This window comes from Ursus americanus, chromosome 24 (assembly GCF_024610735.1).
Source record: "Ursus americanus isolate L20-20 chromosome 24, mUrsAme1.1.p, whole genome shotgun sequence".
In the NCBI taxonomy this organism is placed as follows: Eukaryota; Metazoa; Chordata; class Mammalia; order Carnivora; family Ursidae; genus Ursus; species Ursus americanus.
In genome coordinates, this window is record NC_142150.1 from 14,579,638 (window position 1) to 14,595,068 (window position 15,431).

The window sequence follows — 15,431 nt, forward strand, 5'->3', positions numbered from 1 at the left end:
CCCAGTGCGCCCTCAGAAAAGCAATCCCTCCTGTCTCCCTGGTCCCTGAGGGCACTCCATGTTCACCCAGCCTGTGACAGAGCATTTCTGTCTCAGGCACATGACCCCGTTTTGAGTCTCCAAACCCTGCAGACTCCTGTGGTGCACTCCCGCACCACTCCTGGGGAGGAGGGGGGGTCTCACTGGTTCTGCTGTTTGTTGCACCCCCGCTCAGAGAATGGTCACCCAACAATGCCGGGGTTCGCGGTTTACGACAACCCTGAGCTGAGAGCCCACTCCTGGCTGCACTCTTGCAGCCGGCTCCCCGCTCTGATCCCTGGCTCGCTCCTTACTCATGGGACCTGTCACCATAGGTGATAAAAACACTTTTGTTCTTTACCTGAGGGTTAGGACCATGTGGGCACCAAGAACTGGTTGTTCATTGTTTACGAGTACACCGCTGGGGTTCACACTTGTATAATAATACTTCAGTATAGGCAAAAAAAAAAAAAAAAAAAAAAACAGTAATCGTATTTGGGAAAAGGAATCCAAAAGAAGGAGAAGAAAGACTTACTTTTCATTTAATCTTTCTATATTTTTCTTAATAATGTGAGGGCAATGGGATTAGGGGCCATTTTAGTTTCCTTCTTTATATAAAATTATATATAAATTACAGTCTTTTTTAACGATTTTATTGACTTCTTGGTGAGAGAGAGCGCAGAATGAGAGAGAGGAGCAGGAGTTGTGGGGAGGGGGAGGGGCAGAGGGAGAGGGAGCCCGGAAGCGCGCTCTCCGCTAACTCGCCCCGCCATCTGTAATCGTTTCTTAAGCCCAGACAACTCCCTGAGCCTCCCCACACATTAAATACAATACGATGGACGGTGCTGCCGCTGAAGTCACCAGGCTTCCTGCCCGGGAAACACCACCCACCCTCGCATCTCGGAGTGGGATCTTGCTCCGTCAGGTCCAATCTTTCTGCCTGGGCAACACTGAAGGAGGCTTTGAAGAAATCCGGGGTGGCCTTTGTTGGCGCTCGCTCGTCGTGTATTTCCGTGGTTCTCCTGCATACCACGCCGGCTGTACTTAAGTTCAACTCGCTGCACTGCAGATGGAGTTCATTTGAAGAATAAGCTTTTCTTAAATCTGAAAAAAAGAAAGAAAGAAAGAGGGAAAGAAAGAAAAAGAAAGAAAGAAAGAAAGAAAGAAAGAAAGAAAGAAAGAAAGAAGAAAGAAAGAAAGAAAGAAAGAAAGAAAGAAAGAAAGAAAGAAAGAAAAAGAAAGAAGAAAGAAAGAAAGAGAAAGAAAGAAAGAAAGAAAGAAAGAAAGAAAGAAAGAAAGAAAGAAAGAAAGAAAGAAAGAAACACATGGGCAAAGTGTCAACATTTCTGGCTCTGGAACCAACAATACCTCTTGCTCATTTGTCACCTTCGTAGTTCATGAGCCTGCGTTGGTCTCATTTTCTCCGAAAACCCAGACCAGTGACGTGGCTGGCTACCTGCCGGATAGTACGCGGCACAGCCCTATGGGAAAGCAAGCTGGAGACTATGAAAGATTGACACAGATAGGAGAGAGCCTCGGAGACATGCTCATTTATTTATTTATTTTTATCTTGAAGAGGCTTCTCACGGTCAAGAGTATGATTTGTTTGTTGTTTGTTCAGTGTGGGAACTCATTCTTCAGGCGCAGGATTTAAACCTAGAACTACTGACAGGTGTGTTTGTTGTTTTGTTTTGGTTTGCTCTTCTACTAGAAGCCATGTACGTGCAACACATTTTTTCAACAACTTTCTTCAAGCTGGAGCCGAATTTACCTAATTTACTCCAGGGATGGTTACGAAAGCACAAAGTGTGGAATAAAAATTAGTTGAATGTACTTCTATGATGTCATCTGAATGTTTAGAATATAATTAACTGCTTTCTTCTGGCACACCTGTAGCCTCAGTTACCGGGGGCTTTAAAATGCTGGCAACGCGTAGGAGGGCATCTCACATGCACCTACCCTCCTCCCGTCCTTGGGAAACAAAACCTGCTGTTACTTTCACTGGACGCTGGGTGTCAGTAATTTGACCTGGGGACTTGGGGAAAGGAAGAAGGAAGATGGAGGAGGGGACCACAAAGGAAAAGACACCATTGAAATTTGACTGTGAAAGGCGCTGACAGGGCATCGTGGAGGGACGGGGTCGCTGGGAGGGGAAGCTGTCCTGAGCAAGAACGGAGGCCATGGGAGAGTTGGGCTGCATTTTCTCTCTCCAGGGTTAGCTCTTTTGTTTCTGCCTGCCTCTCTCACAGCTGTGAGAGTCCTTCGGGCAAGAAGCAACAAGTTGCCGGCTGAGGCAGCTTCAGTGTCTTTTGGGTAGGGTGGTTTGGCGGGAGGAGGGCAGAGGGCTCGTGTGGCTCTCTCCTGGACCTCACTTGCCACCTGCAGACTTTCTTCTAGTGGAATCTCCCACCCTGTTAGGAACTAGGACTTGAGACTTGTCCACCAGCCCTTCCCCTGCACTGGGCACTCTCCATCTGAATGCCTGGCAGCCAGGCTTTGGGTCCCTGGCCTACTGCCCACCCTGGCCTTTCCCTTTTGTTGCCCTCAGGCCTGTGTAATTGTGAGTCAAGTCACTGGGCAACCAGGTGCCTTCAAAAAAGCCCCATGTTCTCTGGCAGCTACTGTTCATTTCCGCTAAAGCTGCCAAGAAAGGAGGGCATCAGGCTTAAGGGGATCTATCCCACCCTTCCTCCTAGCCCCAGAAATAGTCTCCCTTCAGAGAGACTCAGATGGAATCTTCTATGGGCAAGCAAATACCACTTCACCTCTGCTGAGGTGGGAGATGGTAGCTCCTTCCTGTTAATTCCTCATCTCAATGTCTTTTCTCCAAGTGAGTTTGGCAGTAAAAGGACTGTCACTGTGAACGGATGAGACAGGAGTCTCCTTCACTGGCTTCCATTGCTGCTGCTGGCTCAGGGCCAGGAGAACAGGCAGGTGAGAACTGCTCTTCCTTCTACCAGGAAAGACTCTGAACTAAAGCAGTGCTTTGCACTGAGTCCCGGGGTTTTGTGGCTTCAGGCACCAATATGAGATCAAGTCTTTCTCTGACTGCTTCTCCTCTAGACCATGAAAATCTTTTCCTTTTCTTTTCCCTTCCTTTCCCTCCCGTCCTTCCGTCTTTCCTTTCTTCCCTATCTCTCTCTCTCTCTCTTCCCGACACCTCTCTCTCTTTCTTTCTTTCTACCTCCAAGCTCCCTTCAGGAGTTGCTACACCTTCAGATTGGGACATCCTTCCTCATTTGCAAACCTCAGCTGTGTCTGGGGGCAGGGCTTCTGTGGAGCTGCCAGGAGCAGAAAGAAAGGCTCCCAAGTAATAGTGCTACATCACATGTCAGATGTAAGGAAACTGCCGGCAGATCAACTGGGATGTGCCAGTTACCAGAAGGCTCCCTCCCCAAAGGAAGCTGAAGATCAAAGCTGACGTTTTCTTTCCTTGGTAAATTTTGCATGCTTTGGCGCCTAAAGCACATCTGAGAACAGGTAGGATTTTAGCTCAACTTTGCCTTGTTTGAAGAGCTTCAGGTCTGTGGATTGGGGGTGGGGGGAGCATCTAATTGGAAATCCAGGCACATGTGTCTCACAGCCATGTGGGCTGCGAAGGGGATGGTCCATCAGGCATTTGGAATAGGTTTGATTTTGGAATGCAGTGGATCTGATTGCTTCTTGGCAGCTTTCCTTTCCCAATTATGTTTGGCTTAGTCTAGTAGTCAAGTTACTTTACAGTCCCTAAGCTGATCCAGAAAGCCTACAGAGGGGACAGAGAGGACACTGTCTCAAAAGCAGACTGGGTGGTGGGAAAGGGAGGGTTCTGGCTGGATTTGGAAACATTCATTGAATAATCCACAACCCAGCCCAAAGAAAGGGACTGCATATTATACCTTGGACCTTTGTGAAGTCCAAAACTTAATGGAGCCTGCTTCTCTAGAATGCCGGTCAATTAACACTGAACTTTGTGTGCATTTTCAGTTGTTTGGTTCCCCAAATGTAGCTCAAGAAGAGACATGGCAGGTATTTTGAATTAATTTTGTTATAAAACACAGAATTTCTTATAACGAATATATGTCCTGGTTCAAAGATTTAGAAATCTTAAAATCTAGACCCAGTACGCTGCATTACACTGGTCAACGGACACTTTGATATAGGAGTTTCAATCTGAATGTGGTTAATTCTACCAGACTGAAGCTTTTTACAAAAAGTTTTATTTTTTATAATTTAGAAAGGAAGCATTTATACAAAATTTGATACCTTAAACAAGGTAGCTGGCAGAATAGTGACCCTACTCAAGAGAGTGGAGACTGTTTTTTCTAATGGCTTTATTATCCACAGGAGTATATTCATGAATTCTTAAGTAGCTCAGCCACTTACTAAATCAAGTTAAAAAATAAAAATAAAAAAAAAAACAAGAGGCTCTAAGTTGACGGTCCTTAGGTAGCAGGTGTAATGAGTAGAGTGTGCATGTATTCAAATGATACTAAAGTTCAAACACTCAAATTCTCAGATACAGTCTGGTCAACCTCTACCTTACCAGATGGAAATGAGTTCAGTTTTATGATTTAAAGGTTGATATATAAAACAATAGTAATACTTTCTAAGCCTTTATGGTGTAATGTCTGGAAAACTTCCTGTCCTCTTCTTCTGATGATGAAATGTTGGACGGTGAGGTCAACTGACAACCAACAAACTTGATATTTGGCTAATATTTTAATAGTACATTTTTGGTAAATTAAAATTATTGCCTGGGAAATTGTTCAGCCACAGATTCTCCATGATGTAGTTTGGTGTAGTGGTCGGGTTCCTATTTCCTCTGTTTTCAAGTCAGTTGCTTCACCTGTCCAGGCTCAAGGTCACCTGTAAAATAGAAGTGATAGCACTGAACTCAGTATTTCTGGAGAATTAAATGAGGTGAATATAATAGAAAGCATTAGCCGAGGGGCCAGAACATAATAAGTGCTAAATAAATGATTTTATACATACACCACACACGCACACATTCCCCTACGATTTGCATGTTTCTTGCATTGTGATCATTTTCTTATCCTGCCACCTAGAAGCCGGAGGACAGACACATTAGAGAATCCTGCTATCTGACAGCAGGTCCGATGACTTACCTAAGGACGAGAAGATGGAAATTAACAGATACTGACATTTGATAACATGAGTCCACTCTATTCTTTCCTTCTCTTACGAAAAAAAAAAAAAAGCAGTCAAAAATTATAGCCTTTATTTTAGGGGTCAGTAATCTAGGAGAGGAATCAACCTGCTCAGATGTATATTAGTAATTTCCATCGATTTAATTTTTATGTATAGTAACTGTGGAGCTTCTACGTCGACTTCCTGAGAATCTTATCCAAAACCCATGGTACAAATTAGTGCAATTAATTAGTGTTTGAGGGAATTTTGCACTCTTTTATTAGAACTAGGAAATGTTTACTTTATACGTGCACAGCGAACTGGCAAACCGAGGTTTGGAGCAACCTCTCCCACTAGCCAGCATGGCGGGCTTGGAGAGATCACACCCAGCATCTCTGAGCTTCCATTATCCTTGCATATCAGATGAGGGCACTGAGCCCAGGGATATCACGAGTTGTTTCTTTCAGGCTCTGAGAGTTCTAGTTCTAAGTTCTTTTATTTCCAAGATCAATGCATGAAATAACTTTCAGAGCTACTTTCTTGCATTTCCAAACAGTGCTAGAGAAAACCAGCTGAGAGAACTTGAATTTATACAATTTTTAAAAAGACAAAACCACACCCATTGCCAAAGTAGGATAATCTCTAAAACAGACAATTTAGTTGTGCCAAATAGGAGTCCCAAATAAACTTCCATAACTCTGAAGGGGAAAAAAATATGGTGAGTCAGTTAGGAAGGAACACACACACACACACACACACCAAGTGATGGGATTAAATTAAAAGAAATCTACCCTATCAGTTTGGAATCCCCCTAATCCAAGATTTGTTTTGTTTTTCAGGACAAGCAAATTTACTCACTCCCACCCAAACAAATCTGATATTTCATAAACCAAATTATAATTGGGAGTAGGGAAAGGCCAAATAATAATTAAGTCATAAGATAAATAAAGATTTTTGTTTTATATGTGCTCTTTATTTTAGCAAAGAGGACCCACCAGTAAAATATATATATATATAATATATAAAGATATCTTTAGTGTATATATAATATATAGAAGCTATGTATATAGTTAGGAATATCTACTTTTTTCTTTTTCTCTTTTTTTCTGTTCTTCAAAGAAACACAGTAGTTTATCAGATAGCTACATGTCTATGATGCTTCAACAGGGCTCAATTTTCACAGGTCACGTGGGCTAAATGGAAAAACGGATTTCTACAAATCGCACTTACTTACAAGTCTATAAACCTTCAGAAAGAATTTGCCTTTAAATACTGATGATCCTCAATTTTTCTTTCTTTTTGAATGTTCATTGCATTTGCCCCAATAGAGCTTTAAGTAAAACAGGACAAGTTAAAGAGGGAAACCTTTTTCCCATTTCTCTCTGCTTTTGTTTGGGTTATCATTCACATTTGTCATAAACTGAGAAAGGGATTGTGAAGAATAGAAATGACCCGACAAGCTCCTTCATAGATACCCAAACAATTTAACTTCAGCAACACCCAAGTCTTTCCAGTTCTTCCACACTCTCCTCAGTGCCTCAGGCAGCTCCCATCAGCCTCTGATCCTGACAGCGCCTCCTCTCTTGAAATACCCTCCTCAGGGTCTCCATTTGGCCAAGCAGGCTGGAAAGAGGGGAAGAGTCAGGTTCCCCTATATCTGGAAGTGTTCAAACATGTTAGGTAGAACAAAGAAAGAAAAAAAGAAAAAAAGAGAGAAATGGAAAGCTTCAGATGGCAGGTTGGAATGTAATTAGTGCTGGTTGGTACAGATGTCTATGAGGTGTGACCACTTCAACAGTAAGTGGGACATGGAGACAGTCCCTATACATCTTTAAGTATAGGGATGGTGTTTATTATAGTGGAAAACAATGTATCCATTATGTATCAATGTATCAAGTTTCAAGTTTCATGAAAATCCTTTCAACCAACACCTTTTCAAACTCATTAATGAACACATTACAGAAAATGAGTGGAGTCTGAAATATACACAAACTTACATGAAATTTTGATGATAAAAATAAATGAAAAGAATTTATTTTTTTCTGAATTGTCTTACTCTCTTGGAGAACTTAAGATGGATTCTACTACCATCTGTATGCTGATACTCGCTAGCCTCTTTCTTTTGCTGCTTATTCAGGTAATTGCAGTACATTTTTCATTGGGTTGTGATGAAGATTCAATGAGTTATTATACATGAAGCACTTAGCATATGATTGGCATGAGGAAGGCATTTGGTAAATGTAAGTTTTTACTATTATTACTAGTATTGTAATCTTACCTCAATATATTAAAACCAATATTCTTATCGTACAGCCAAACTAGTTATTCTTTCTTAAGATCCCATAAACAGTTAACACTATTCTTCCAAACCTTCAAGTAAAAAAAAAAAAAAAATTAAAAACAAAAAAATTTCTTTCCTCATTAAGGTACTAATTTCTCTTTTTTTTACACTAGAAATGTTACATCTGTGCTATATTGTATAATTCGAAGTCCCACATTTTGAAGGATGTTTATAAAGTGGAAAAGTAACCATACATCCTGAAAGGTACAAAATCAAGAGATGATATATTATAAAGAATAGGCTGAAAAACTGAGTAGATTGAGAGAAGAAAGGGAATGAAGGAGGCACAGGATTTTGGTTTATTGTAACCGAAGGACTATTACAGTGGGTTAAATACATCCTACACCATTTTGAAACCAGACCGGGACAAATATGTCAGATGTATTCTAAAAGTAGCTATGTTGGGGTGCCTGAGTGATTCAGTGGGTTAGGTGCCCTGACTCTTGATTTTGGCTCAGGTCTTCATCTCAGGGTTGTGGGATTGAGACCCACATCTGGCTCTGCACTGGGGGGTGGAGCTTGCTTGAAATTCTCTCTCTTTCCCTCTCCCTCTGCTCCACCCCCCCACATGCCCTCTTTCTCTCTCTCAAAAAAAAAAAAAAAAAAAAGGTAGCTCTGTTCTCAATATAAAGAAGGTGAGCTTGAAAGCTACATATGTTTATTTTGTGTGTATTGATATGTTGACGTATCTTTCGCCTTTGATTCTTGGCAAGTAATTTTAGCAAGTGAATAATTCATCAGTTAATAAATAGATCAGGTTAAGTACCAAAACAAATAAATAACAAGATAAACAAATTAGGATACACGCATATATTTTTTTTCCCCTGCTTCTGTTTTGCCTGTGGAATCTCCATCATCCATGTTGATATTTCCTTGCTATAAAACCAGAACTTTTTCTATCTCTCATCTGCTTGCCACCCACTGAAAAAGCATAGCCTTGTACTAAGAAGACTAGTTATAGCCTCATGGTAAACATATCCACGTCTCCATATGGCTATCTGTAGGAACAAGGAATTCTCATGCATTCAGAAGCAAGTGATCATATCGTGTTAAGACTTCCTCAAATAGACGTTCTCTCTAAGCAGGTGTCCCGGAGCTTCTCAGACAACTTCCAGTGCAATTCGTCCCCAGCCTTATTTTCTTGTTTACTTTCATAATTCTCTCACTTTTCTCTTGAACTCTGGAGCTTCATGGTGAAATTTGAACTTTCTAATACAGCATTTCAAGCAAAAAGATGTTTAGTATTATTTGAATATGTTAACTTTATATATAAGGAGAAATGAAGAGAACTATTTTCTTTTTTTTTTTTTTTTAAGATTTTATTTATTTATTTGACAGAGATAGAGACAGCCAGCGAGAGAGGGAACACAAGCAGGGGGAGTGGGAGAGGAAGAAGCAGGCTCATAGCGGAGGAGCCTGATGTGGGGCTCGATCCCATAACACCGGGATCACACCCTGAGCCGAAGGCAGACGCTTAACCGCTGTGCCACCCAGGCGCCCCTAGAGAACTATTTTCTGTATTTAAGTATGATTGTCTACCACTGGAACGAAAGCATGCCTTACATAATTCAGTCAAGGACAGGCAAATCCTTGTCAGTGGGCCGAGTATGGCCTACAGCCTGCTTTATCCAGCCTATGAGGTAAGACTAGCTTTTACATTCTTACAAAAATTTAAGAAAATAAAATAAGAATATGTGCTAGGGACTATAGGTAGCCTGGAAAGCCAAAAATATATACCATCTTCCTTTTTATAGAAAATATTTGTCAACCCTGACTTAAATAAAGAGTTACTGCATTTCTTCTTTTTGTCCTTCTGTATCATATGTTATTTAAGGATCTAGTTAGATTATTCTGTATTTACGGGAACCATCACTGTCTTCTGAAACCACTTATAGGAAAAGCTTGCCAGGTTCCCCTTCAGCTGTCAGGGACATTAACCACCCTATCTATTCTGCATAGAAACTTGTGTTTGAACTTTCTGAGGGCCCCTTACTCAAAATCTATGAGGTAAACAAGTTTGAACTAAAGAGTATTTTCAATGATTTTTTTGAACTAAAGAACATTTTCAATGAGTTTTTTTCTAGGTAGTAGTGCTGCCCTATTGCTATATAAATTATTAAGAAAAAAATGAATGAGAGTTCCCGAGTAGGTATCGGCATGAGGCCCTGTGAATTGTATTTCTCTTTTTATCATTAGGTAACTTCAGTGTGGTTAGCTAACTGGAGAAAGCAATCTTTTCTTGTCTTGGCCCAGCTTCATAACCTGACTAAATCAGCCACGTTAATGATTTGAGGAACTATATATAAAACAATCACCTAAAAGTTGTTTCATTTTGATGTAGTGTAAAGTATTTTTTAAAGTCGTGTTAGTGGTACATAAAGTCTTCCTATCTGTAAGTTCAAGGAAGGCAGGGAGCTATTTTGCCGTGCTTGTCATTGAACCCTCCAGTGTCTACTGCAGTGCCTGAAACTTGGGAGGAATTTGTTAAGCAGTGTGTATGTGTGTGTGTGTGTGCACGTGCACAAGTATGCATGCCTCCCATTCATCCCAAGACAGTGAAGTCTTGTTTCTATCATCACATGTCACCTTCTGTTAATGAGCTAATCATGATATGGGACAGGTTAAGAAGTTCTACCTCTTCCATATAAATTCAACATTTTCTAGGTAAGTTCTACTTCTTCATATAAGCTTTAGAGCCCTGGAAAATTATATATGAAGAAAGTGAGATTTAGAACATGGACACAATTTTGGAAGGCCCCATATGTAGTCATTACTGGAATCATAATGAACACTGAGGGGCTCAGTCTGTAATACCTTGTGTCTCTCTTCTCCCTTGATTTCCTTTCCTATAAATACTTCACGCTCTCAAAATTTGGTGTGTTTCTTAACAAAAAGAATTCATGTATTCCTAACTAAGGTGAAGCTTCATAAAAATACTCAGTTAAGGTTTAGATTAAATGAACCACAATATCAAGGCACACTCTATTAGAAAATCCCAGTGAACAGATTAAGCAAGACAAGAATGGGGAGCTTGCAGAGCCTGGGGACTTCTATACCGCATTTAGAAAATGAATTGTATAAGTAAAAAAGTAAATGATGGAACAGAAGTAGCACGATGCACTGGATTATAGTACCTCTAAAAATAAATAAATTGCATTAGAATTTCCCTCAGTGGAACAAGTTCACTAATTTAGTGTCATAAAAACATTTTTTTCCAAAAGGCATGTGCAACTGAATGTCAGTTAAAATAGCACAGATATCATTAGTGAGTCTTTCAATTTGTGGAGTATTTTTCTCCCTTAAAAAATTTTCAGAGCTTGTATGCAAACATAATTACAAAACCTGTGTCATTGGTTCTGAACTCATTATCTAAAATTTCTGGGAAAAAAACAAAGAATTCTTTTCATCTGGATCCTGATTCAGCATGTTTATCTTATTTACTTTTAGTCACTGTGTTTCTGTTTACAGCATATGAAATACTCTCACCAGAACAAAGGTCCCAGCGCTGATAGGCAAACCTTAAACTCTGGCAGCCGAGCAACTAGCAGGAGCCAGAGTCCACTTGCATTGTTCACACTCTTAGAAGTCAAGTTCAGACTTGATCTGCCTGAGATTCCTTTTAACCAGGATTTGTCATAGCAGGGAGCTGACAAGATTTGCCTGCAAGGACCAGAAACATGACCTGTGCCATCGAGAAGGCAGCCGTGCTGGATGGGGCTCATTTGATGCAGATCTTCTGGAATGAGGGTGGAGAGTCCCTCTACCCAGCCGTATGGCTGCGAGACAATTGCCAGTGCCCCGACTGCTACCTGCATTCTGCAAAAGCGCGGAAACTTCTCATGGAAGCTCTTGACGTGAACATCGGTATTAAAGGCTTGACGTTTGACAGAAAAAAGGTAATCCGCTCTAAATGACCTCTCCTTTCTCCCCCACGTTAAATGAAGGGGTTAGTCTCCGATAACTTACATGATGAATTATTTTTCATTTGATCGTGTGCACGCCTACACCTAGAACCCCGTGTGTGTAGTGCTTGGTGCAAAGTAAGCACGCTCACTCAGTGCGTGGGAGCTTCTGTTATTGTTATTGTTATTGTTATTGTTATTGTTATTACTACTATTTTGAAGAACTATTGCCGTATTGCTCGTTATTCCTTCAGTGCGTGACAGCCTTGAAGACACAGTCAGACGATTTCATAATAAAAAGAATGCTTCTGGGCCTCAGTTTACGCATCTGTAAAATAGGGATACTGACAGAACTTGTCCGTAGAAATGATGTGAGGACTGAGTGAGATAATATGGGTAAAAAGTTTTGAGATGGTGTCTGGCATGTGGTGAGCACTCAGAAAGGTGTATTGATTAGTGTATTTTTAGTCAAATGAGTGAGTCAAATGCAAGGCTTCTAGGATTCCCGAAAACATAGCTCTCAAAACCACAAACTGGATGGGGCCACCAGCCTGTGTTTTTCCCTTCTAAATTCACTGGGATAATTCTCAGAGGAGCAAGTGTGACCAGCTAGGTCATGGCTCTCCCCGCTTCTTGTCTTCATCTGCATTCAAGGACTTTACTCCCAGGATTCACTGCTTGCGAGCTGTGTGACCTTAGAATTGTTATTTACTCTTACGTCCCTCACTTGAAGAACGTGAATACTGGTAGCACCTTCTTTCTCGGGCTGTATGAGGACTAGACGAGTTGTGTCTGCCGTACTCGTGACACAGGACACACGCCGAGTGCTGCTGTCCTTGCTGCTTCTTGTGATGATGGTCTGGCTTGTTGTTGTCATTCCTGCTTCTGATACTCCTGGAAGGAAGGCTAGATTCGGGGATAGCTGCCGTTAAGTCATCACAGAAAGTTTGGAAACAACAGGTTTAGAGGACATAGAACGAGAAAAGAACTTCGGATCTAGTCAGCTTTTATTTCTTGTGTGGTATTTAAGGGACCCCAGACCACAGATGTATCCCTTTGGCTTTCAGTTTTCTTGTTTTCCAAAAGTGTATTCTATGCCTAAGTGAAAATAAGATAAAATAAAAAAATAAAAGACTCAGGGAGAATTGGATCCCCCGAATATCTTAAACTGACATTCAAAACCAGAGCAACAGTGAATGAAAGTACATAGAAGCATGGCATACATGTATACACATATACATACGATATTTGCTTTCTGTGTTACAAGGTTTGTATCACGTGGCCAAATGAGCATTACAGTGAATTTGAAGCTGACTGGCTGAAGAAAAGATGCTTTTCACAGCAGGCCAGAGAAAAACTGCAAAGAGAATTATTTTTGCCAGGTAACCTTGCGGTCTTTTAAAACTTGTATGGTAAGAAATTTGCGCCGAAGTAAATTCAAACCCTTGTGCTTTGGTTGAAACGCTATTGTAATTTATGCAGAATGTTTAATAATTTACTAACACAGATCGTTTGGGTAGAGATGAAAGGAAATAAAGAGGAGGTCTAGAGATTCTAAAGAGCCTGGAAAAGAAAAAGTGCAGCAAATTTGTATCCTTGTCATCTACCACGATTCTGGACACACCAGATACTCCCTAAGTCACCACTGCAAAGGAGTAGGGTGAATGAGGTGGACTTCTTAATTTTATCTAAAGCCACAACAACACAAAATCAACAATGCAGGAATTCCTAACCTGGTATCCACAGGCAAAATTATGTGACCCTGAATCCCATGAAAGGTATACAGGGCATTGAGTGAGCATGGGAGCGTGTGTGTGAGTGCATGTGTGCAAGTTTGTGTGGGGAGAGGTTCATGGGTCTCAAGGAAATCTGCGACCGCAAAAATGTTCAGAAAATCTGTCGTAGTTGGATTTGGTGGAAAAAGGTTTTATTCTTGAGCTGAGAGACAGAACAAAAGAAATATTTAATACAGGTAAAAAGTTAATTATTTACTCTCTGTGTAATTTGAACATTTGTAACATAAGACTATGTGGGTCAAAGGCAAATGCTAAAAATCTCACGATTCTTAAGTATTTACCAGAATTTTGACTTCTACAAACACACTAACAAGGCAAGTCTCCCTGAACTTTCTTCTTCACTGTTAGCCAGATATATTGGACCAGGCTTGTTGAATTTTTTAACACCCCTTCTGAGAATTCTGGGTCACACACCAAGATAGAGACCTCACCTACTCCTTTCAGGCCTGAAATTCTCAAACACGTATAGTAAGTGGTTTTCAATGCTAGTTTCCTGGGTGTGGAGATATTACTAATTAATTAGCTTGAACCACACAGTTCCGCCTTGTCCTGTGGTTATCAATAGGGCATGATATTGTCCCCTTCCTGTTCAGGCACAGGCTGGGGTTGTCAAGAACTAGGTTCCTCTACATTCTTAGTCTCATCATTCTGACAACTGACATGGTTTTGCTCTAGTGCTTTCTGTCTAAACTGCCAGGAATCCACTTTCTTCTTTATCTAGCTAGCTGGTGGAATCCAGATGGGCATCCAGGGAAAGATGTTTATCCTGCCTTTCCCTGGAGAGGGTATTGTTAGATTCTCCAAGTAGTCTCTAATTACATAACTGAATAGAAATTATCTGGGTCAAATAGCTGCTTCACAAATGTATTATTATTTTTTATTTATTTTAGACTTCTTCTGGTACTCAAAATATTTTTCCTTAACTCTGCCCTAATTTTATAATCCTGTTGGATTTTGCTTTCATTTCCTTCAAGTTCTTCTTTTGATGATTTTAGGGAATAAAAGCCAACTTTTTATTATTACAGCTTAAGCTTTTAAGCACTGTAAAAAGATACAGCCACCCTCCTCCATTAATATTTCTTGACGAATGCTGTTTTATAGCTTACATTTCTCAGTACTATCAGGCAGTAGCAAAATGGAAATGATACTACACTCAGTTAAGTAGTGGAAAAAACCAGTCACACTGACAGACTGCAGTCATGAATAATATAAGGAGACCTGGCTGCTATTTAGACACTGGAAAATACTTTAATGGTTTAAAACAAGATCGGATTTTTAAAATATATTCTCAAGCTGTGCAGTTGGTGGGGTAAAGGAGAAAGCAACGGGCCATTTTTGGAATATTGCTTCTATGGCTTTTTGCCTGTAGAATTTGACACCTTATTGTCCTGCCATCGCATATTTTCAAACATTTAAACTCCAGAACATGCAAACAAACTCAGTTACATTTGTGAAAGGATTTTGTTTTTTGTCCTCAGTGGCCATGTTGCCTCTTCTGCTCTTTCCTTAGAGTGAGGGAAGACTTTTAAAATCTGGCGTCAAGATGCAGACCACTTTTTCTTGATCTTCCCTTGGCACTAGCTGTTGAACTCAAAAATAAAAAGATGCATGATGGTCAGCCAGAAAAAAACTCTTGTCAGTGGGCCGCCCCAGCTGGAAGGAAAGACATGGGTAATTGTCATTCCCTCATAAATTTCTATTCAGTTGCACATATATGGGGCATCTATTATGTGCCGGAAACTCTGTAAGGAAATACCAAGTTAAAAAAAGACACAGATTCTGTCCTCAAGGATTTATCATGTGTAAGAGGGGGACCCAAGCCCTGAAAACAAATAAGCATAATATTTTATTTTAAGTGCATGAAAGCATGCAGAGAAGGTTAATTATAACATAGAGGAAGGAATCTGAAGAGACAAGAAAATAATCCTCAGAAGCCCAGTGATAGGTGAGCTGGATTTTGAAGAATCAGTTTGTCAGGCAAAGACAATGAGGAAATTCTCGACAGAGAAAGGGCATGAAGAAAATCATGGATGTGTAAATAAAAGGGTAGGCTTGGAAACTGCAGTTTGTTTAATATCAGTGAAGTTAAAATCATTAGGGCAACAGAGAAGAAGGAGGGGGCCAAACCATGAAGCGGCTTCATGCCCTACTAAGGTGCTGAGTCCAAAACCTTGCAACAAGGACATTTTCTCAACATAGAGCTCAGGTGTGTTCCCTTCCATTCGTTTTCCAGGCTGATTCTCT

At 40.6% G+C, this 15,431-nt stretch overlaps 2 protein-coding genes across 6 annotated transcripts in view; one reads left to right on the forward strand and one right to left on the reverse strand.

Moving 5' to 3' along the window:
- Positions 1–4,200: 4,200 nt before the first annotated feature.
- Positions 4,201–15,431, reverse strand: part of CCDC34 (coiled-coil domain containing 34) — a 260,224-nt gene continuing 248,993 nt past the window's right edge. For 2 of the 5 annotated variants that reach the window (XR_015721546.1, XR_015721545.1), the window contains 2 exons: positions 4,993–5,062; positions 4,201–4,866 (listed from right to left, as the gene is read on the reverse strand). The gene's annotated coding sequence lies outside the window, so the exon portion shown is untranslated. Of the gene's footprint in view, positions 4,867–4,992; positions 5,063–7,426; positions 7,519–15,431 lie in introns of all 5 variants that reach the window. The other 3 variants (XR_015721549.1, XR_015721548.1, XR_015721547.1) reach the window with 2 other exon arrangements.
- BBOX1 (gamma-butyrobetaine hydroxylase 1) overlaps positions 11,008–15,431 on the forward strand; it is a 51,451-nt gene continuing 47,027 nt past the window's right edge. The window contains exons 1-2 of the mRNA XM_045808596.2: positions 11,008–11,385; positions 12,659–12,773. Of these exons, the coding sequence (XP_045664552.1) occupies positions 11,167–11,385; positions 12,659–12,773 (334 nt within the window). The 5' untranslated portion in view covers positions 11,008–11,166. The remainder of the gene's footprint in view (positions 11,386–12,658; positions 12,774–15,431) is intronic.